Source organism: Diorhabda carinulata, chromosome 3 (genome assembly GCF_026250575.1).
Source record: "Diorhabda carinulata isolate Delta chromosome 3, icDioCari1.1, whole genome shotgun sequence".
NCBI lineage: Eukaryota > Metazoa > Arthropoda > Insecta > Coleoptera > Chrysomelidae > Diorhabda > Diorhabda carinulata.
The window spans coordinates 32081548-32103570 of record NC_079462.1 but is presented as its reverse complement, the minus strand read 5'-3'; the positions used below and the strand labels follow the sequence as shown (position 1 = coordinate 32103570).

General features: G+C 33.5%; 2 protein-coding genes across 3 annotated transcripts; one reads left to right on the top strand and one right to left on the bottom strand.

Moving 5' to 3' along the window:
- Positions 1–716: 716 nt before the first annotated feature.
- LOC130891198 (uncharacterized) lies at positions 717–1905 on the bottom strand. Of its 2 annotated transcripts, none has more exons than XM_057795801.1 (3): positions 1765–1905; positions 1066–1250; positions 717–865 (listed from the first exon to the last, which is right to left on the bottom strand). In XM_057795801.1, the coding sequence occupies exons 2-3, from the start codon at positions 1235–1237 to the stop codon at positions 795–797; spliced, it is 243 nt and encodes an 80-aa protein (XP_057651784.1). In that variant the 5' UTR covers positions 1238–1250; positions 1765–1905; the 3' UTR covers positions 717–794. The 2 variants fall into 2 exon arrangements, with proteins under 2 accessions (XP_057651784.1, XP_057651783.1); XM_057795800.1 differs by lacking the exon at positions 1765–1905 and adding an exon at positions 1407–1735.
- A 155-nt stretch (positions 1906–2060) lies between these two features.
- On the top strand, positions 2061–20954 carry LOC130891048 (uncharacterized). Its single transcript, XM_057795550.1, has 6 exons — positions 2061–2389; positions 7282–7425; positions 13679–13774; positions 15628–15881; positions 18204–18355; positions 20375–20954. The coding sequence occupies exons 1-6, from the start codon at positions 2318–2320 to the stop codon at positions 20788–20790; spliced, it is 1134 nt and encodes a 377-aa protein (XP_057651533.1). The 5' UTR covers positions 2061–2317; the 3' UTR covers positions 20791–20954.
- The last annotated feature ends 1069 nt before the right edge of the window (positions 20955–22023 follow it).

The following is a 22023-nucleotide window of genomic DNA, read 5'->3' as shown; positions in this document are numbered from 1 at the left end:
TTGTATATGTTAGAGCATAAGCTCTTTTTTATCCAGATCTGTTCTACCTACTCGTTCATTGTTTAGTAATTCCAGTCTGTTTTCCCGTTTCCTTTTTCATTTGATTTTTTTCCTAGTTCTACAACTGCCAGGTTGGAGTTTGACTACCACCAAGTATCCAAACAGTGTACCACCATTAACACACCAAATTCAACTCCAGCACTTGGAACTCAGTTGAGGACTGCAGCCATCACATTTTTCCGACCCGGTTCTTATCTTTAATATATATAAACCAAAAATGATTTCAATTTGTAACTGCTTCTATTCTTTGTGCTTTCTTGGATAAGAATTGACATCAAATTCTATTACTTTTTAATAAATTTATGATTTGCTGAATCCTTTTTTTTTATTGTTCTCGTGTCCAGGGATAGTATATTCAGTTTTAATTTATTCAAATCATAAGGTGTTTCCAGCTTTCCCACTGTTGGTCAATTTAATAGTAATTAAATATCAATAATATTAATTGTTCACACCATCTAAATACCAATACAAGATGGACTTTTTTTATTGTGAATTCCTTTTCTCTAAATTCTTTAATTTTTGATGTTTTTTTTAAAATTTCAAACTAATGAGCTATCAACTATAATATTAAGTTTCTTATTTTTCATTGGAATGCCTAAGAAAAATATGATGAAAAGGAGAATAGGAAACTAAAGGCTGGAAATAAAACAAACATAAGTGTATGACCTACATTTATTTAATAGAAATTAAATTAAACAAAAAATTCTTGACAGACTAATTGAGAAAAAATGCGCCTAGTGATGATGTTCAGCAGCCTCTTTTCTACGGATTTCAGCCCACTTAGCTACATTTTCAGGAGAGTTAGCTGAAAGAAGCATTTCAGTCACAATTTCTTATCATAACTGACTTTAATTTATGTGAAAACGTTGAACAAACTATGTAATAAAAATCTTAACTCAAAAATTTATATAAGTGGAGAGTAATAAATTCTAGGATAATACAATTTGGAACAAACATTTACAATTTCAATGGAAAAAAATTAATCATTCTTGATAATATACTCACCTAACTTGCTGATGGAATTAAATACAGGAATACAACATACAACAGCGATAGCATAGTATTTCCAGATCCATTGATTCTTGAAATAGTGTCTGTACGGGAATTGTGCAAGTTTGGCACTGAAGGTATAAGGGAATTTCATGGGTCTGGAGATTTTTTCTACTCGATCTGCCATTTTAATCTTATTTCTGAAATAGAGAACTTGTTCATAATTTGAGAAATAATACAGTATAACTCAATTTTATTGATGAAATTTAATAGTATGGGGCACCCCTAGGTCATATTTTTGCGAAATTTTAAAACTATTTTCCTCTTTCATTTTTTAAAATGAATTATTATAATACCTAAGTACTTCTACGAAGTCCAAAGGAACTGCAGTAAACCAATTTTTATTCATAGTTGCAACTTTTTTGTTAGCCATTTCTAACAATCCAAACAACTACAAAATCAACGACTGACTAGTGTTGTTAGTGTATATTCAATAATATTACATTGTCTTTCAAAAATTTACACAGCCTACTACTAGATGTACATGCATTTACGTAATCAATTGGTACAAGTTTTTGTAATTAAATTAAATTCTCGTATAAAAAACGCACAGTTAAGAGAATAAAATTACAACAATCTTTTTTATTAATTCCTTTAAATCTATTGTTTAAATTTTATTCTATATTTTAAAATGTACAATTGAAAAAATCATACCTGCCTTGGACACCACTATAAAATGACAAGTGACGTAATTATCATAAATGACTGACATTTCTTATGATTTAGCCTTTCCGCTGTGATCGTTGTCAAACTGACATTATGTAATACAATATTTTCCCATAAATTTCTTTATAAATTGAATGAATTTATTATATATTATTATCAAAATCAATTATTGGAAATATGAAAAGGCGTTGTATTAAGTGTTGTCTAACAACTGACACCATCTTGAAAAATTCACCTTGCTTGGAAGTGGAGGCAATATTTGAAGAGAAAGTAAATGCGCACGTGAATAAAATATTCAAAATGTTGCAGATATACAAAGATATTACTCACTCTTGGTTGCCTCACCCATGTTACGGAGTATTTCGACTGTGAGAAAATAAGTTTTCAAACATTTGTCCCACAATTGTTTAAAGAATCTGAAAAGTTTTCAACACATTAGATAAATCCCACAGTATGTGAAAAGTGGCCGAAGCTAAGTGACCATAGTTGTTCGAAATGTGATTAGTATGCATTTGAAAAATATGCGCTTCGTTAAGTTAAAATGGCCTTAGTTGAAAACTGTTTTTGTTGTAGTTTGCAAATTGCATCAGGATTTTTCGCAGCTTATTTATTGGTGAGTGTTAAAAGTAAATATTAGTTTCGTTCCCACCAGTATAGCACTTTCTCATATAAAAAGTATAATCGATATAGAATGTACGTGAAAATTGTTGAAAAGAACTAAACTTGAATATATTGTTCTAGATTAATGTAATTTTATGCTTTGAAATCAAATTTTGATAAAAGAAAATAAATGAGTCCATCTAGTTTCTTACACACATTTTCCTCATTCGTCAATATACATTTCGTCTTCCTCCTTAGGTGTAAAAAACTGCAAATGACTTTTTTCAAACTCTAAATCAATTCTGATAAAAACTTTTTGGCATGGCTTTCAGCTCTTCTTGCTAAGCCTTTTTTTCATTAAATTATTTTTAGAAGCTGTTTTTTCTTGGTGATTTTCAATGTTTGGTAAAAGAGATGACTAATTCCGGTGAATACGGTGGTTGTTGCTTGAAGCAATGTTGGTTTCAGGGGATTATCGATATCACATTATTTAAACTGATTTAGGTACCACAAATTATTTGTAGTACACCACATACAAGAGACCACTGAATAATAAAGTTATTACCTTAAACTCATAGTTAAAACATTAACAGTGTCTACAGAGACCTTCTACACCATAAAACCAATGATTATAAGCCCTATATAGTACAGGGACCTTATTTACGTCTCTACCAATAGCAGTTACATCGCAAATCTTCCCTAAGATTAAAAAAACGCAACAAACAAACATGAATTATTCATAATTGAATTTAGATGCTAAATAAAATAATGAGGAAACAAAAAGTATGTACGGAAGAATCATTGATTGATATTCAACCTTGATTTTATCATACTGATTATCTTATTAAGCTTATATGTTATATTTCTAAAAAAAATTTCTTTATAAATATTGATGGATCGCTTGCCAATCAGTTGCAATGCATTTTCATAATGATTAAAAACTCTACGACTACCTGTTTACCATGAAAATTGATGACTTCATATTTCCATGAAAAATAGCAATGAGAAGATTCACTATAAGACGTTGGACTTAACATGATACAAATATTATGTCAATAATAATGACCTGCGGTTATTTCTACATATATTTAATATTAATGCAGAGAAATTAAACAAGAAAATTCAAACTGAAAAAAAAAACGAAAGCATAGCAGAGAACTAATAAGGTGCAAATTAGAAATCGACAACAATATTTTAGAACGGGTAATGGATTATATATTATAAATTATTATAAAACAACAATATAAAAAAGAAGAAATTACTTAATGTTCGCAGGGGAAATTTTGTCTCCCGAAATTTGTGCCGGTAATTTACAAGAACTAAACTATTACATCAACAATTTTATACAGTCCTTTTACTTATACATATATACCTATGCATCGTTCAATAAGTCGTGTGACTTACACACAGATGGCGCTGCCATTGTCAAATCCATATGTCATTTATCAAGTACCAGCTTTCAAAAGACTATGTGGAAATTTTCATGACATTTCGATTAGTTAGAAAAAAGCGACAGCCATTTAAGTGAAGCTAATTTTTTTAATTTCAAAACAATGGATTCAAAACAATTTCGTGTGCTAGTTTATCATTGCTTCTTTTTTAAAAAATACTGTACAAGCTCAGCAATGGCTTCAAAAGTGTTACCCGGACTCTACTCCATTAAAAAGAATCATTTGTTACTAGTTTGCTTAATTTAAACGTGGTCGTACAGTCATCAAAGATGGTAAACGTTCTGGTCGTCCACTTTAGGTGGCTACACCAGAAAACATAAAAAAACTCCACAAATTCGTTATATCTAATCGTAAATTGAAATTGCTTGAAATACCTGAGGCTAGATGATATCGAAGGGCAGTGCGTTTATCTTTATGCATAAACATTTGACTATGAGAAAGCTTTTTCAAATTTGGTGCCACGTTTATTCACAGTCGATTAAAAACAACAACGTGTTCATGATTCAGAACAATCACAGATGATTTGGAATTCCGCTGGTGCACACGTCATTAGTGCCTGCCCAGCACTTGTACTTGCGTGGTTCAAATATTTAGACAAGTCTTACAGTTTAATAAGTGATGATAAAAGATTTAAGTCAAGGTACCTGATAAGATTTTCAAAGGAAATCAGCTTTTGGTAGTTTCAAGTGGGGTACTACGAAGACCTATTTGCGCAACGGTCACTGACCCATCCATGAACTATGAAGATCTACAAATCTGATTTGGAGTTCTTTCCACCATTTAGAAAAACACATTTCATTTTTTAACCTCTTCCAGAGGTCTTAATAGATTTATTTAGGATATTCATATATTAGTTTCACATTTGTATTTAAAGACCCATTTTCTTGGACTATTTATTATGAAAACGGAAGCCAATAAGACAATTTTCGACTGCGAAAACCCAACCTATTTTACAAAAATCCTAGCTAAATCTTTTATAAACAGTTTGTATTCGTTATTGCTTTGCATTCAATGAGACACAAAAAGTTTTGCACTCACACCGATTTTGGACGGCCGATTTTACACCGTTCCGTTAGTAAACTAGATGTGGGAATGAGACCTGGCACACACGCTGATCGGTGTCAGTAAAAAGTCGGTGGGCAGCCGGCACTACCGGCGTACGTGACTAAATACACGCTTGCACACCATTCCAGTCGACTTCTCGGTGAAATAAACTAGCTTTGGTAGTGCATGCCTCAACTTTTCATGGAGTTCGTTATAGGATGCAATAGACATTTTGAAGAAGACGAAAAACTTATTTTACCATCACGTCTTCGTTTCTTAAACAAATTGTAGAATGTTTCCGTGTGTTTTCTGCTTCGATTTATGATGATTAATTCAGCACTTGCGCTTAATAACGGTAACAAAGCAATTGATTGTTTGACCGGTAAACATCCGGTGTGTGTGCAAATAGCCTTAGTTCATCTTTTCATTTAGTTTGTTGTGCGATTACGAAGACACAAAAAATTCTCTTGAATTACTCATAGTTACATTCAAACGCTACAAATTTAATAACCGTATCTTGTTTACATATATTTCGCATAACAACAATAAAATAAATTGATTTTATTGGTTAGTTCTGTTTTTCTATTAACAGTTTTGTATATCCGGAGTGTTTTATACAATAGACTGATAATAATGCGCATACATTCACGTCTCATAGTTTCCATACCGAGTGTGGTTTAACGGTGGTCGAGTGCAGTTTAATTTTGTAGGTGTCTTTGAAAGAGGTTCATTGGCCATTTTAAACGCCCATGTCAATAAAGAGGTCACAGAAATATTTTCAAAATATAATTTCGTTATATACACGCATAGACTGCTGATTATAACCTGGGCCAACCGTTCTTAAATCCAAATTCCGACCGAGACTCTAAAGCTCATTACAGAGGAAAATATAGCCTTGGTAGTAGTTAAACTGTTAAATTTCATTTATGAGAGGGTGAAATTCCATCGACCTTTATTGCTTTACGTAAAAAACATCAGTTAAGAAAATGTTTATTGCTTGATGAGCCTCATGTTCCACAGGCTCAAAGTATTCCTGTGGATCATACCCACTAGCACCAGGCATAGATGTAGTGAAGATCTTGATGATTATCAATTCGGCTGCAGATTACGTGATGCACTTTTCGGAATAAAGCTTCTTCTCCAAAAATTGCGGAATGTTTTATCGAAAAAGTCTTTAACCGCATAAAGGACGATAAACTTATAAATATACTATAGAGAATTGGAATAGATTAGGTAGAGTAAAACAGGGTGACAAATTTTCATCCTTACTCTTCAACCTAAACTCAAATCGAATATTTAAGAAAGCATTAGAAGGACTTTCATACTACATTATCAAAATGGAGAGCGAATAGCAACAGATATGCTGATAATTTTTTGGTAAAGTGGGAGAGACAGAAGGTCTAAAAATCGATATAGTAAAGACCAAACTGATACTCAGAAGGTAACCTCACGATGGAGCTATCCTAGAACTTGATGGTCGTCAAATTGAACAAGTCTCTTAAGTTCAAATACCTTGGGAGCATTATTACAGACAGAGGACGTAAACCCGAACTGCGAGATAAAGTGCCGAACAGAGATTGTTTGATAAATATTATGAGATGTTTTTGGAACAACCCGAACTTGAGGTTCAGACAACGCATAGTTGAGTACTATTTTAACTGTCGGTAATGCTGTACGGAGTAGAGACGTGGGCTCTAAAGGTCATGATGAATCAACTGGAGGCATTCGAAATGTGGCTCATATTTAAGAAAAAATTGACGGTCACCGTGAGTTGGAAGAAAGCAACAGTCGTGGCTCAAAAATATTCGAGACTAGACCACCATAAGACCTGACAAAGCACATGAAAATCAATGTCAATTTTCATAGAAGAATTTGTTATTGCTTCCTGGATAAATTTCTATAAGACTGAAACAAAGACATGTCAAATAAAGTCAAAAAAAATGATGTTAAAGAGTGACTTACAATTAATATCATCATTGTCGTTATAACCTTTAGAAATTTGCATCCAAGTTAATATCAGTGTACATAACTATTAAGAAACTTCAAATATACTATACAAAAATAATTAGTTATATTATAGAATTCGATGATGGTCTTCAAGGAAAATACTCTCACCAATGTAAGTCTACGTATTGCAACAATTTCTGCCAATTATTCATGTCTTCCTCAACTCAAAGTAAATCAATTCTGCATCTTGGCATTGATTAATATATTCAAACTTTTACAGCTTGCACTCTAAGATCCTTTTTGATTTCTATCTTGGATAATGATCGCTCCTTTTTATAAAGGATCATTCCTCTCTCTATTATAACATTTGTTTTCAAATTTTCTTTTGACTTCTTTTGTTATATTCCTTCGGTATCGTCTTTTATTAACATAAACATTTACACATTTGCGATTTATTTTCCAGATTGCTTATCTAATTGCATTCGCATTCGAGTTACTATGGATCTTAGAATCGGAGGTAGCGTTACCATCAGCAGCTGTACTATTGAGTGCAGGATATTTCGCAATGGCTCTTTTTGCAGCTCTACTTATCCACGGTTTAGCAACGGTAAGCTTCAATTTTAAATAAAAATGAACATCAATTTTATTCTTTGCTATTTAGTATGGAATTCTATTGTAGTAATTATGAATTAATTATAACTAGAAGAATGAAGGCGTTTAGTAACTAAAAACCTCTAGGTTACTCTACAACTGTTTAACTTTATGTGACATTTATCAGCGGTCGCAGAGGTGTAATGGGTTGGTGCTCTTCCTGCTAACTAACTAGGTCAGTGTTCAAACCTGGGTTCGGACAACATCTAAAATTTTCAACCAGTCGTGACAAAACAATGTCAAACTACCAACTGTGTAATGGCTGGATTTGCAAGAAGATTTATGAAAATGGTGTTATTTAATTGCTGCTATAAATTTCTGTGGTTGAGTATAAGATTATCTCATTTTTAGTGATGTAAATCATTTCTTTGCGATCTACCAGCTTAACCCAACGAGTTTAATTGTTCATCGTTCATCTTTATTGTGGTATAGCGACTCAGAAAGTGTCTATTCCAGATTTCCATATGACTTGTATCTTAAAAAGTTCATTCTTTTTGCAATATTTTCAACATCTTCTTTTTCACTTGTCGACTGATTGATTTTGTTGTCTAGTAAGAAAGAGAATTTATTGTCTACAGCTAAGCTGAGTTACTATTCATAGCGCGAACAAGCTTTGATATTTCTTTGTCAGTCAAACAATCGTCGTCAAAGCACTTCATCTACTTAGCGCATCCAGCGCTCGCAATTCATTCGAAGTTTCCTAAATGCAGATCTTTTACTGTACAAGGTGAATATAAGTTTGGACACACTCACAAATGCGCAAGGTCGTGGACAGCTCAACAGTCAAAAAGTTTGTCGATGAAGCCCCATTTGGCTGCTGCCGTTTCACATTGAGGACCTCTCGTTTTCAAACGATTAAAGGTTTATTAAATCGTCAAAACCAAGTCTTTAGGTTCAAGTACATACGACGGACACGATGGTTTCCAGGTTTGGAAGAGTTTAGTGGAAAAAAGATGGACTCAGTGGAAGCTTTTTCGAGAAGCCCAGGAAGAGTTGTATGTTGGCCGAGCACTGTTCTATTAGCCGCTTCTTTATTCTTGGACCAAAGTGAAAATTACTGAGTGCAAAATCGGGTCTATAGGGCGAATTGTAATGTAAAAACCAACTTCTACAGTTGTCTTCAACAAAAATTATCAAAATCACAACTTGTATATCCTGAAAAATACAGTGACAAGATTTCTCAAACGTTTTGTTGTTTTTTTTTTTTTGGAAATGGGGCGGCATTAATGTATTCCTACTACACAAACTATGATTTAGTACTCTCAATTGACCGATCTCACCCACTTCTCGTCACCAATTACGATTAAATCTAGTAGTTAATTACTATATCTATTGTGGGGTATATGAATGTCATAACTGTCTCCAGTGCTTACCTCTATCTTGTACAAAATTTGTGGTTTTGTAGCTTTTGTGTGACAATTGCAAATAACAATGCCGGGAAACTTGTGGAATATCGAGCCGAAGCAAAACGGCAGTTTTTACCAATCTTCTGATACATTTTGGGGATAAATTATCCATTCACTATGCTCATAAGTCCACGTTTTCCACCATCGTCAGTTTGTCCTATTTTAAACTAATGCTCTATTTCTGAACGGAACTTTTTCTCATTACTTCACTCCAAGCATTCAAGATGTAGCAGTAGCAAAAACCGCTCTTCAAAAGTGGCGAGATTTTCAATTCCAACGCATATTTTAAATTTGAATACAAAAAAAAACGGGCACCGGATAAAAGATTCTGTTGTGACGGATGTACGGTGATCAAGCCTCGTACATCTTTCAGAATACATTCTTTATTTCATGTACAGTATTTACGAATAGTTTATTGCGTCTAAAATTAATTAAAAAGCTAAATTATCATGTCATTTATTTCACAATGTTTTGCAAGATGTACAGAAAACTGTGGGTGATTAATATTGATTATATATGGAGATGGGTTGAAAAATTTCAACTGCCCATTTAAATTGTTTGCTAAGGATGGGAGGTTGGACGCATTAGTAAGTGAAGGTCGCAGTTTGTAATAAATAATTATTCGCCATCATAACATCAGAAGGCGTTAGATAATTAAAGACACGGCTCTGTATAGTTGAAAGTAAGCGATCTGTGACAATGTTTGGAATCGGTGGGAAACGAAAGTGTAATATTAAGTAACAGTTACAGTTTATTCATTTCATGCTAATTGCCAATTAATTATTTATTTTTTGCTACGTTTTGAAAACCATAAAACCGTATAAATACTTGTTTGGTACCGCAATTGTTTCAACAAATGAGAAATATGGAATATATTGAGGAAGAACGATCTCAATTTCGCGTACTTTTAAGTCCATATTCTTGTTTTCATGAAAAGTATCAAAAAATTAAGATTTATTAAAGGAAATTCTATGGAAACCTTGTAAATATTTCAGTATTGTCATACTTATGAATTTAGTAAGTCTGTCTGCTATTTCATTGCCTTCTACTCCAGTGTATTCCGAAACCCATTAGAGAGATCTATCACCAGTACACAAAAAATCGTAAAGTTAAGCTGAATTTTACGAAAATATTGTTTGTGCAATTTATGTTTTGCTTGCAAATCTCTTCGCCGATTAGATATATGAAATATGTGCTAAATATTCTAACGAAAGCATGGAAAGATGATCGGTAATCTCATTGCAATTAAAGGAATTTATTTATGTCGCATCTTTATTTTTTCTTCAAGTTACCAGCTACCTCACCCAGTAACTGTGCCATTAACGTTTCCACATTTTCTTCTGCAGACAAATCAATATGACCCATCGACAAATTGAACACCTTAAATTAAAGATATTATGTGTTCGGATAATATTGAATGTATTTCCCAACATGTCTGCCAAACGTTTGTACATAGTTTTTTGTATTCTACATTTTCCACATCAACGTAATTTGATTCGGCATACATGTGAAGCTGTATCTAAAATATGGCAGATGCTGTTCGTTTATCATTTTCTAGCAGTTGTTTCTTACATTCGGTGCCAAGTTCATCTGTCAATTGAAATACAGATTCTCGACTTTTTTTCTGTAGTTTCTTTATATAAAAGGATTTCCCCCAGCTAACTATGAGATGTTGAAAAATACTAACAATAGCCAATGGCATATGGCTGTTATTCTACTCAAATTGTACGAAATCTTGCATCAAGCTGAGAAACAAAACCTTTGTTTCTTGGTTTAGCTTTCTAAATCGTCAAAATGATTACTAGACGGTGAATAACTAATCCCTTCATCATTCTTATATACTAGGAAGTAACTCGGCGAATATGCTCCAAAGAAGACGAGGATTGCACTATAGGTGAAAAAGGTGAAGGCTTCTGTTTTGTGGGATTCACAAGATGTGATCTGCATCAACTATCTAGACAAAATGCTCACAAGAGTGTACTGTGCCGAGTTGACTAAAAATAGGTATATCTGGCGAAGGGAAAAGAGCTCTTTTGGGCTACGAATTGCTGCCCCATCCACCGTATTCTCCCCATACGACTTCTTGTTGTTTCCAAGCTTGTAAAAATCACTCGCCTTGTAAAAATTTCAGTCGAATGAGGAGGTCGTTGATGCAACCGAGGCTTACTTTGCAGAGCTCAAAAAAATGTATTTTTCGGATGTGTTAGAGAAGTAGAGTATCACTGGGTCAATTTGGTACTTTCATTTTTCTTTTGTAGTTTAATTACTTGTTGGACCACCTTCGTATATGAACCAATCTTCAAACTGTTCATATTAAAAAATAAATTTTCATAATCACTATGGAGCAGATCATCATTTTAATCAGTCCTTCCATACAATTTTGCTACTAAACCTATGAAAACAACGCAAAGCTCTAAAATGGTTCATGAAGTTATTGAAGCAATGATTAAATACTCAGTAATTCATTCGTAAATATATCGTCAAAAACTTATAGAATGGTACCTTTCGTGGTTAGCTTTTTACAGCTCACTGTATAATATTTTTTTTGTTCTCATTATAACAAGCTTTATTTAACCTAATCCGCGTCTTAATTATGCATATTAGCAATCTGAGAACATTTAATAAAATAGCTCGAATCAACTGAACTTTCAATTTTGTCGATATCAATGACTTGAAATTATTTGCATTTAGGTCAGTCAACTACATAACCGAAGATTTAAAACAGCCACGGAAACAATGTAAAATTATTACCTTGAGAGAGATTATAATTGACTATAACAAAATGTATTTATAGAACCAAATTACGTTACGTTTTCTACATCCATACTTTCGCAAAAACTATAAAGAAAACAATAGTTAGTAGTCCAGTAATCCACATAATCCTTGTTCGGTTACCAGCGTCGGATTTAGGGCGGGTCTATGGGGGGCTAAAGCCCTACCTACTCGGGGCCTCGCAAAATGACAAACTTGATCATTTATTTTAAAACCAATATTGGATCTATTATCAAAACTGTGAATTGAAAAAAATATATTACATAATATGAGTTTTTATAATGAAAATTTTGCCACAACCAAATCGAGATAAAAGATTTTGAAATAGAAACTTTATATACAAAGTTTGGCTATTAAATAACGAGACTGGTTATGAAAAAGGATTTTATTATAAAAATTATTTTACATTCGAATGCTTCCCTTCAATATACTCCCCTCCCCTCGCCACACACGTTTCCATACGTTTTTCCAAAGATCGAAGCAGTGCTGGAAGTCTTCTTTGGTGAGTGCCTTTAGGAGGTCTGCCGTTACCGCTTCCATCGACTCATATCGGATTTTTTTCTAACCTTTCAAGGAAATCTAAGCAGACCCGTTGACGCAAGAGGTTTTAGTCAGATTTTTGGGCACCAACTCCGCACAGACTTTTGTCATGTATAATTTCTCGTGTGAAAATTTTCTAAGCGTTTCTTTCTCAGCGTTTACAGCATTGGCAATCATCCAGATGCTCATTCGACGATCTGCACGCACAATTTGGTTGATTTTGGTGACTGTTTCCGGAGTTGAAACAGTCACAGGGCGACCTGGGCGCTAGTCATATTCAGTGCTCTCTCGGCGCTCGCTAAAGCGCTTACACCCCTCAAAAACACGCGTACAAGATAGAGGATTGTTCCCGTAGGCCTCTTGAAACAATTTATTTATTTATAGTACACACAGGGTTTTTGGCACGAGAAAAAAACGCGTTCGTTCCAAACCGCCACCGCACAAATACTATAATAGTGACGGAAACGTGTTTTGGGACGTGCATAGACAAGACATCTAGATACCTAACGCACTACTCTTTTTTTACCCCACCCATCTAGGGCGCCCTCAAGGCGCGCATTCTCGTTTTTTAACAGCCAGACCTCGTAGTTTATGAAATAAGATTTTAACTTATTTTGAATTATGATTTATTTTTATTTAAAACTAATATATTGTTTGTAAGTTCGAGCTGATTTTGATTTCCTTCATTGGGCTCCGGATCGATTTTAGCCCCAGGCTATCATGGGGTTAACCGTCTATCAATTGACGGTTGTCTCTGTTTTTTTTTTAATGTGTGAGTGAATTTGACTTCAATTGAATATATTTTTGTTTCTTATATTATATTTTTATTTAGAAAAGCCTTTTTCATTTCATACTTAATATAAATCATATGTTTGGGATGGATATTACTTAGATAATTTCTTTTCCAATAAATTCTATTCAGTTTCTTATGAGTACCTACAGAGAAAATATTTTATAATAAACATTAATGTAAAACAATGAATTTTTTCATGCCTAATAGTCAAAGTGATGTCAGTTTTTGCAATAAATTTCCACCATTCTCATTAAATTTAAATTTAGTGAGCAGGACCGGATTAAGCTGAGGGCTTGGGGGGGCTATAACCACGGGCTCCGGTCCAAGAGGTCCCCATCATTGGGAAAACATTCTTTTTATTTTGTTGTGTTGATACCACAAATCTAACGTATTGATATTGGTTTTTTCAATTTTTCCGGATATCCGAATTCCTTAAAGGGGCTCCGTCATTATTATATTATAAATCTTAATCCGGCTCTGTTAGTATGTGATGAACAAAAATTATCATTTTTTCCAAAAATTAATCACGTAAATATAAAATTTAATCAACAAGTAAAGGTAAACATAATTGTAGATTAGTGGAAATTAATGAAATTTTCTAAAAATATTTCCCTTATTATTGAAATCTTTAGTATAAAGTGTATATAAAGTACATATTCGTAATTCTGCATCACCTTGTATTTATTTTCTTGTTCCAGAAAAATGCAGTTTGTCTCTTAAGTTGGATGTTATCTGTTACATTACTTACTTTTCCAGAAGCCGGTTTAGTCATTTATATGAGTATCCAATATTGGGTAAGTTCAATCAACAATAAATTACGATAAAAAATTAATTATTTGAATATATGCATGGTGTTCTAAGTCTTTTTCGACGCTGTTACAAGATGAAGAAATTCTTGTTACCTAAGTTGGTAATAAAAAAAATTTACATTTACGTACAAATTAATACTGAGACACAAAATCCACAATATTGTATGGTGTTTGGCCTTGTTGCCCAAATGTCAGGTTAAATAATCACGTCTATTAGATTTGGCGACCTTATTTGTACCTCATTGCACTATATACAGGGTGTTTAATATGGGTAATATTAATATGGGTCATCCCTATTATAAAATTTCCTCAGCCCACCCCTTTCCGAGATATTACCCTTAAAAGGTGGAGATTAAAATTGAGTTCACATTTTTTTTTCTCTAGAATTTTGGTAAAGCTAGAAATTTGAAATTTTCTAATTTTCGAGCACTCGCAAAGGACTAACCACGTGTATTTTTCAATATTCCTATTACATAATACGGGGGCGAAATTAGCAGCAGAGAAGAAAAAAAATAAACGTCATAATTCATATTTTTTATTAATAAATTGAGTGGAAAACATTGAAGATGTAAAATACATGAACGTGTCATGGAACACGTTCAAATATTTCATACACCACAATCAGAAATCACAAGGATTTAACTCTGGATATCGAGTAGGCCTATGTTGGGGCCCTCCTAGACCTATCCAACGGTTGGAATATGTTGCATCTAAACGTTGCCTAGCAATCCGACTGGAGTGTACTAGAGAACCATCGTGCATGAACCACATATTTTGTCTTATATTGAGTGCGATGTATTCAAGTAGTTCAGGGAGATCATTTTCGAGAAAACTGCTGTAAAAAATTCAATTTAATGGCGGAAAATGTGACCCATTTAAGTTATCCTCTACAATACCAATCCATACATTCACCGAAAAAACATGATTGTCTATAATCTTATGGGGATTCTGGTCTGCCCATATGCGATTATTTTAAATTTATGATAGATCCTCTAGAAAACAATACATTGCATAATAGTTGAGAATTGTGTCGCATTCCGTGTGATATCCAACTCGTTAAGGAACATCTCTAGGTAAAAGGACTTGAACCCATTGGATGTGATGTGGATATACCTGTTGTTGTTTGAAAACTTGCCACACAGATGAATGGCTGATATCTAGATGTAGGTACATCAATTTCATCTAAATAAATTGCTTGTTCTATCATTACATTTCCAACTATCCAGAAACGAACAGTATTATTTGAATACGATATTTTTCAGTATAAAGATGTCTAGCTTGTCGAAAATTCTTCTTCTTCCAGTGTCTGCTTCATTCTAATGAAGGTTGGCAATCATCCTTCGGAATTCCTCAAGATCTTCAGTCATGCGTATTAGATTTACGGCATCACGTACATGGAACCAATCTCGAAGGTTTTTCAACTACCTTCTATCTTCCCTTCCATGATCAGCTGTAACAAGGTATATTTTTGATTTCTAGAAATGTAGCCAAAGTAGGAAGCTTCATTTCTCTTTACAATGGTTAATAGTTCTCGTTCTCTGTTCATTCGTCTTAGCACCTCGTCGTTGGTCAACCGATCCGTCTATGGTATTTTAAGGATCTGCCACACCTCAAAAGCTTCCACCTTATGCATGCTGGAGACCTTCAAAGTCCAGCTCTCAACACCATAAAAATGTCGAAAATTACCATTTGCTAAATCATACACAAAATGCATGTCGGCCATTTCAGCGTTTGTTTACATTTTACACGAATTTAGGAACACCCTGTATTTAAACGTTCTATAAATTGGTACATACAGTTTTTCTATGATTATTATTACTATTTAAAACAAATTACAGAGAATAGAAAGTCTTTATGGTATAACAGAATTAGCTTGCTGGTTAATTAGAATAATAATAAATGTGATAGAAATTATCCTAATCCATTCTTTACATACGAAGTGGAAAGAAGAGGAATTAGTACATAAGAGAATTAGAGACTTAAATATGGTGGCCATACCGGTACAAGGGGACAATTTACCAACTCTAAATAGTCAATTTTATCAAAATAATGCGTACGATACGTCTTTGGAACAATTTACAAATGCTCCGAGGTAAGTTTTATGAAACTACAATGTCAATGAATTTTTTTTTTCAAATAGTAGAAATTTAACTGAAAATTATTCGATTTAGGGTATTAAATCTTTGTCGTGTCGACGGGTTTTTGTGTGGTTTAAGCGTTTTCAAGGTGGCCGAGAAGTTGTTGAAGATGAATCACGTTCGGGCCTGATTATTTTGAGTTAAAAAACAAAAATGTATTAGAATAATGACAAAATTGGCAATGAAAGCAAAAGTAGTAATAGCACAAATTAAATTTAAACAACACTGTATTGCAACAATAACATAATTGAAAAAGTTACAGTATGTCGTTGTTCAAACTGTTGGCCGTTTACTTCAATACACTTGAAAAACGAATTAATCTAACTGAGATTGAATTATTTCTGCTGCAGCTTAAATTCTAGCTATTAGATTTTGTTAATTTGTTCAGATTCGATGATTGTTTTGTACACTAAGGACTTCATATAGCCCCATATAAAAAAATCGATAGTCCACTGATCTATTTATCGATATGCCATAATTTCAATTAACTTAATTTAATAAATTAATAAATTTTTTATTTTTTTGATTTGTAAATTTCGTATATCGCGTTATCTAAAATTATTCCCATTAATTTTCCATTTATCTATTTATCCAATCTGCTATAATTCCGCTTAACGTAATATTTTTATCATTCGTTTTAATTTTTTATCTCTTTGCTATATATTCGTCAAAATTGTCCTTTTCCTGTATTTTTATTCGGAAATAAAAGAAAATGTACACAAGATATTTGAATAAATCGTTCGATCTCCATTAGGAGTGCGACAATTTTACCTAAGCCGGCTATAAGTTGGAATTGCACGTCAAATGAAAAAACATCGACAACTCTAAAAGGAGCTCTTTTACAGGATAATCGATAAAATTATAGCAAAGGAAATGTAAAAACAAAACCAAAAAAAAATGTTATCGCGAATCCTATTTTCAAATATTTTGTTTAGATGTGGGAATACGCGTTAAAAAAATGTCAAGAATTGACCGAACAATACGAAGAGGAAATTGGGTTCACTCCGACCAATAAATCAGTAATTTCTTGACGCTGCAGCAAAATGAACAATTCATCCAACATTTAAGCAATCTCCAGCCCACACATTAAACGAATATTTATCCCTTAACACGAACTAAGTGCGGATTCTCTTCATTTCAAATGTGACTATTTCTAGAGTTGAAGATTCCTTTCCTAGTAAATCTAGCCTCGTCGGTATACAACACATATTTTGGACAATTTCGATTTTCACGACAATTTTGTAAATATCTACGCACCTGAAAATCTCTAGGTCCTAATGCTTGAACACTTGCCAATTTGTATGGATGTAAGACTTGTTCTTTTAAAATTTTGCATATAGTAGAATGGTCCACTCTTAAAGCGCGACCTACAGTTCGAGTACTTAAATATGGCCTTTCAAAAATATTATCTAATATTTTGCTGCAGCGGCAAGAAATTACTTAAACTGACGTTTTAGAGAAAAATGGATTGGTCGAAGTGGACCCAATTGTTGGCCTCCAAGATCACCTGACATAAATCCTATCGATTTTTTTATATGAATTCCTTAGTGTACGAAAAAATCATCGAACAAGACAAGATCAAGATCCAGAATTCAAGCTGCTGCAGAAATCATTCAATTTCACCCAAATTTATTCTCAAAGACACGTTTTTCAATGACAAAGCGGTGTAATAAGCGACCAACTGTTTGAACAATTGAGATTATCAATAATTTTTATTTGTTTTGAACTACTTACGCTTAATCATTATTCAAAATTGAATGAATAATTAACTAATTTGTAAATTACTTACGTGCTTGCAGACTTTTTGCAGTTCATTTTAGCTCCATAAAAGGTTATTAGTTTTTTTAACTCAAAATAATCAGGTAATTTAAAATGAAATTGAAAAAAGAATTTGATCCATTGGCGTAAAAAATCGGGGGATAAAAGTGACAACTAACCCGGTTAGCGCGTCACTGGCAAAATTTTTCCAAAGTTTATTTATGTCAAAATATTATTTTATTGGTCACCGAATTTGGCGTTCTTGATTTATGGCAAATTTGATTTAAAATTTTAAACACCCTATATCTCAGCAACGAGGCCCCGTAAGGGTTCGTATTCCTATATCAAAATGAATCATTTATTGAGATCTCTCGGTGGTAGAGCGTTGTCGATCGAATACAGAAACACCCTGTATATTAACCTCAATTTAAAAAAAAAATTTAAAAGATTCTTCTTGGAATAAGAGAACGTGCTATGATTATAGCTAGGAGAAGGCTATTTTTCTTTTTTTCTTTCAGGTATGGATCTACTCCAAACTTATGGAGCAATCCAGTTACTAGTAATATGATGATGAGTTTACCTTTCGATGGTTACCAATTTTATACGACGAGCGAATTCAACGCTAGCATATTCGTACCGAATTTCGCTAATAATATTGGAAGTTTATCAGGTAAACAATAAAAAAACGACATCTAATTAGACAATCTAAGAGAACAGCTGATCTTCGTCAAACTGGCGGCCCTTCGGTAAACAATTTATTTTCTCGTACGTACCCGCGTTGGCTTTTCCTGGGTTTTCCGGTGGTGAGAGCTATTTTGTATTGTTTGTTGTTTCATGTTGTTGAAAGGACTCCATAAATACTTATGACAGCTGAAACTGAGGATTTTCGCAGTTTTTTTTTTTGTAGTTAATCTCCAGTTTACCAAATTTAGAATACTTAGTGTTTTAACCATGAGAAGATTACAAAGTGACAACCTAGTGGCAACTGAAACGTACAATGACAAACTTTAGAGAGAGTTAATTCATTTTGTTTAGATAAAAATAGTTCTAATCAGCATCCTGCTGATTTTCCACAAGTTTTCAATACCCTTGCGTTTAAACTATATCTACCGCTTTCCTACACTTTATAGTGGAAAAAAAAAGGTTTCCGGGAGGAAATTTCACAATAAAATTGTAAATAATAAAGTCTAAAATCGCCCCACACCGAGTATATATAGGTCCCATTGGTAAACTGAAAAGAAACTAAACTAAAAGTATGGGTTCAGGGTGCATTGGTGGGTTCGCTGTTCCCCTGCCTAGCGAGTTAGTCCGCTTCGTCGTTGCCTGGCACCCAAACGAGCTAGATCTTGCAGCCATCACTCACCAGCTTTTGAAGGACTCTCTTACACTCCAACACTAGCCTAGAGCATACCTTTTTAGATGTAATGGCAGCTCTGATGTCTGAGCGTCCGCATTCCATCACAGCGAATACCTCGGCTTGGAAGACGATGGCGTGTTCCCCTAGCGAAAAAGATTCGCTTATTTTGGGTTGTCCCCCACAGAAACCTGCACCGACCAAGCCATTCCTCCTAGAACCGTCTGTGTACCAGGCGGCTCCATTGCTCAATACAGTGGGCTTGGAGTCACCATTCCACTGCTCGCGGTCTGTGATGTGTGGTTCCAAGCCTAGTTATGTAGTTACTAGAAAATTAACAGTTGCTTGTTCTTTCTTGTCAATATACACACAATTTTTACATTTTTAGTTGTTTGCCAGACAGCGAAATTAACGCACGGTTATTTGCTCAAGACTGTCATATTTCGTTCAGTTCTAGAACTTCGTTTGTGCAACAGAGACACAATTAGTTTCGATAGGTACTATCCAAATAGTTTGAATTTATTTTTAAGTTGTTCGTTTTCCATATAACAAGTGGTTTTAATATTTTGTTTAAAATTTTTTTCTCCTAATATAGATTTGTTTAATTGTCTAAACTCTTTTTTCCTGTTATAGTCACTGTCTTAAGTCAGAAGGTACTTATTTATTTTTCGACAATACTGTCACAACTCGAGACCGTTTTCTAGCTACCTAGCCTTGAACATTAAGGTACGTCCACACTGGAGCAACATGTAGCAATTTTATGTTGCAACAAGTTGCTAAATGTTTAAATTCATTAAACATTGACATAAAACAAACTGTCCTCACTAGTGCAACAATGTTAATGAATGTTTGCACTTGTCGAATCTCAATTTCAGTTGAACAAACTGCGTTCCATGCATCATTTTTTGATTCTCTGCATTTATATTCAACATTTTTAGGATTCCAAATACATGGATGTTGTCTATAATTGTCAATTCTCAAAAGTCCACTTAAACGCCATCACGCGGCTGTCTGTCTACTGTCTAGTCACTCAATTTACAACAGGTCTCAACATCGAAGCTATGCTGCAAAATGTTTCACTTTTTTTCATATTATCCTTTGATCTTTACCGCTAAAAATGGATTTAAGCAACATACTACAACTTATGTTGAGTCGCAACACCAACTTTATGCAACGCAACACAACATATTCCAACAAATATAAACATTTTATGTTGTAACAAGTTTTTGTTGTATTATGTTGCTCCAGTTTACCTAAACAGAAATCTGTGAGTTTTCTCACATTATTCACTTTTCGAGTTGTGTCGGTTTTCTTCCAAGTTATTTCAATTTTCAGCTAAAAAAGCCCAATCGCTAATGGACCTCCGATTACTGGAGGAGCATACAATGCTTAGCGAGAAACTGAATCACCAATATCACCCTTGGATTACCCAGTCGATATCAGAAACGAGCAGCGCAATAATTCCTACCATGTCCGAAATGCCTCCGAAACAAACGAAATTAACGAAATGCGCTTCGGTGGACGCTCTGAACGTCATCAACAAAGGAAATCACATAATTAAAAACAGGACTGGTTTTTACGCCCAACCTATAGCTGATTATGGAGTTCCTATTTATTATGGTCCGTTAGACGGTCCAGATTTTCTAATATACAAGAAAAAAATTGACAAGATGCATAGTAAAACTTCCCTTACTAATACTACGAACACTTCTGCTGAAGATGTACAGAAATATCGAGATGTGGCTTTGTAATTGTCTGTGATTGAAGGTTTTTCTGTTAATTCAATTCAAACCATCAAAACTATTCCCTATTAACCATTAATTAACAAGTGAAAATTATATTTTCCTCGTGGAAACCACTTTTAGCATAAGTTTACATAAAAATGTATATATTTTTAAATAAATTTATATTTTTATATGTTTTTTTTTATTTTCCATGCTTATCACTTGATTTACAGGAAAATTCCAATAGGTGAAAATGAAAAACCATTTCCGTGTTTTATTTTTAGATTGATTCATGATGACAAAATTATAATTTAATGTTGAATTAATTTATTGCTGATGCCCATGGTGGTGTCATCGGTTGAGGATTTTGTAGGTAAGACATCACAATTGCAGATATAGATAACATGAAGGAGCTGAGAATCTGTAACAAATAAATATTTTAAATAAACTATAAAATGTTTATGTTTATATGTGTCTCTGGGTTCTATCCAATGAAAAACGGGAGTCTGAAAGCTTTCCCACTAAATTCCCCAAGTCATTATTATATTGAATACAATAAAATATTCAGCTTTTCACTTCTAAAAGCTTTTTGTTGATAAATCGTCTTGATTTTAGGTCTCTTCTGAACGAAAATTATTTTTAAAACATGTAAAAAATTGACTTTGGACCTATTGCAGTCTTCATCAAAATATTTTGATTTCAAATATTTATTTTTCTTAAGAAAACACCTGAAATCAGTACAATTTACCAACAAAATCATATAAAAGAGTGTGAGAGATAAGATACGTCATAATTTTTACCCTTTTTTAAAATTAATCAGAAGATATTCGATTTATCAAGATATAAAAAATTCGTTTAGTAATATTGAACAATACAGTAGCGATCCGTGGTTGAAATGTTTATGAAGGTTCATAACTTCACTCTAATCGTGGGTTGTTTTTGTAGCCAATTCAATAATTGCGAGTCAACTAACCAGGAACACTCAATTCAGGAGTACCCAATAGATAAAAAAAAGTTTATGACATCACCCAGTATCCTAATGTTATCGTTTATTTCAATTCCCAGTTTGTTCTTTTCTATTTTGGTGGTTCTCATTGTATTTTTTGCATTCTTGTCCCAATTACGTACTTTACACTTATCGAGGGTTGCTTTTATATCCAATTCGTTTCTCTTTCGATTATTCTCGTAGGTTCTTCAAAAGTAGAAGAGTCTAGGTCACTAATCGAGAGTACTCAATACACGAAGAAAAGTTTTTGACCT

Coding starts and splice junctions, on each gene's coding strand:
- LOC130891048 (XM_057795550.1), top strand. CDS start 2,318: ATGGCCTTAGTTGAAAACTGTTTTTGTTGTAGTTTGCAAATTGCATCA. Junction 2,390..7,281: donor TTTTCGCAGCTTATTTATTG/GTGAGTGTTAAA, acceptor TTTATTTTCCAG/ATTGCTTATCTAATTGCATT. Junction 13,775..15,627: donor ATATGAGTATCCAATATTGG/GTAAGTTCAATC, acceptor AACAAATTACAG/AGAATAGAAAGTCTTTATGG.
- LOC130891198 (XM_057795800.1), bottom strand. CDS start 1,483: ATGGCTAACAAAAAAGTTGCAACTATGAATAAAAATTGGTTTACTGCA. Junction 1,251..1,406: donor GACTTCGTAGAAGTACTTAG/GTATTATAATAA, acceptor TCTCTATTTCAG/AAATAAGATTAAAATGGCAG. Junction 866..1,065: donor TAATTCCATCAGCAAGTTAG/GTGAGTATATTA, acceptor TGCTTCTTTCAG/CTAACTCTCCTGAAAATGTA.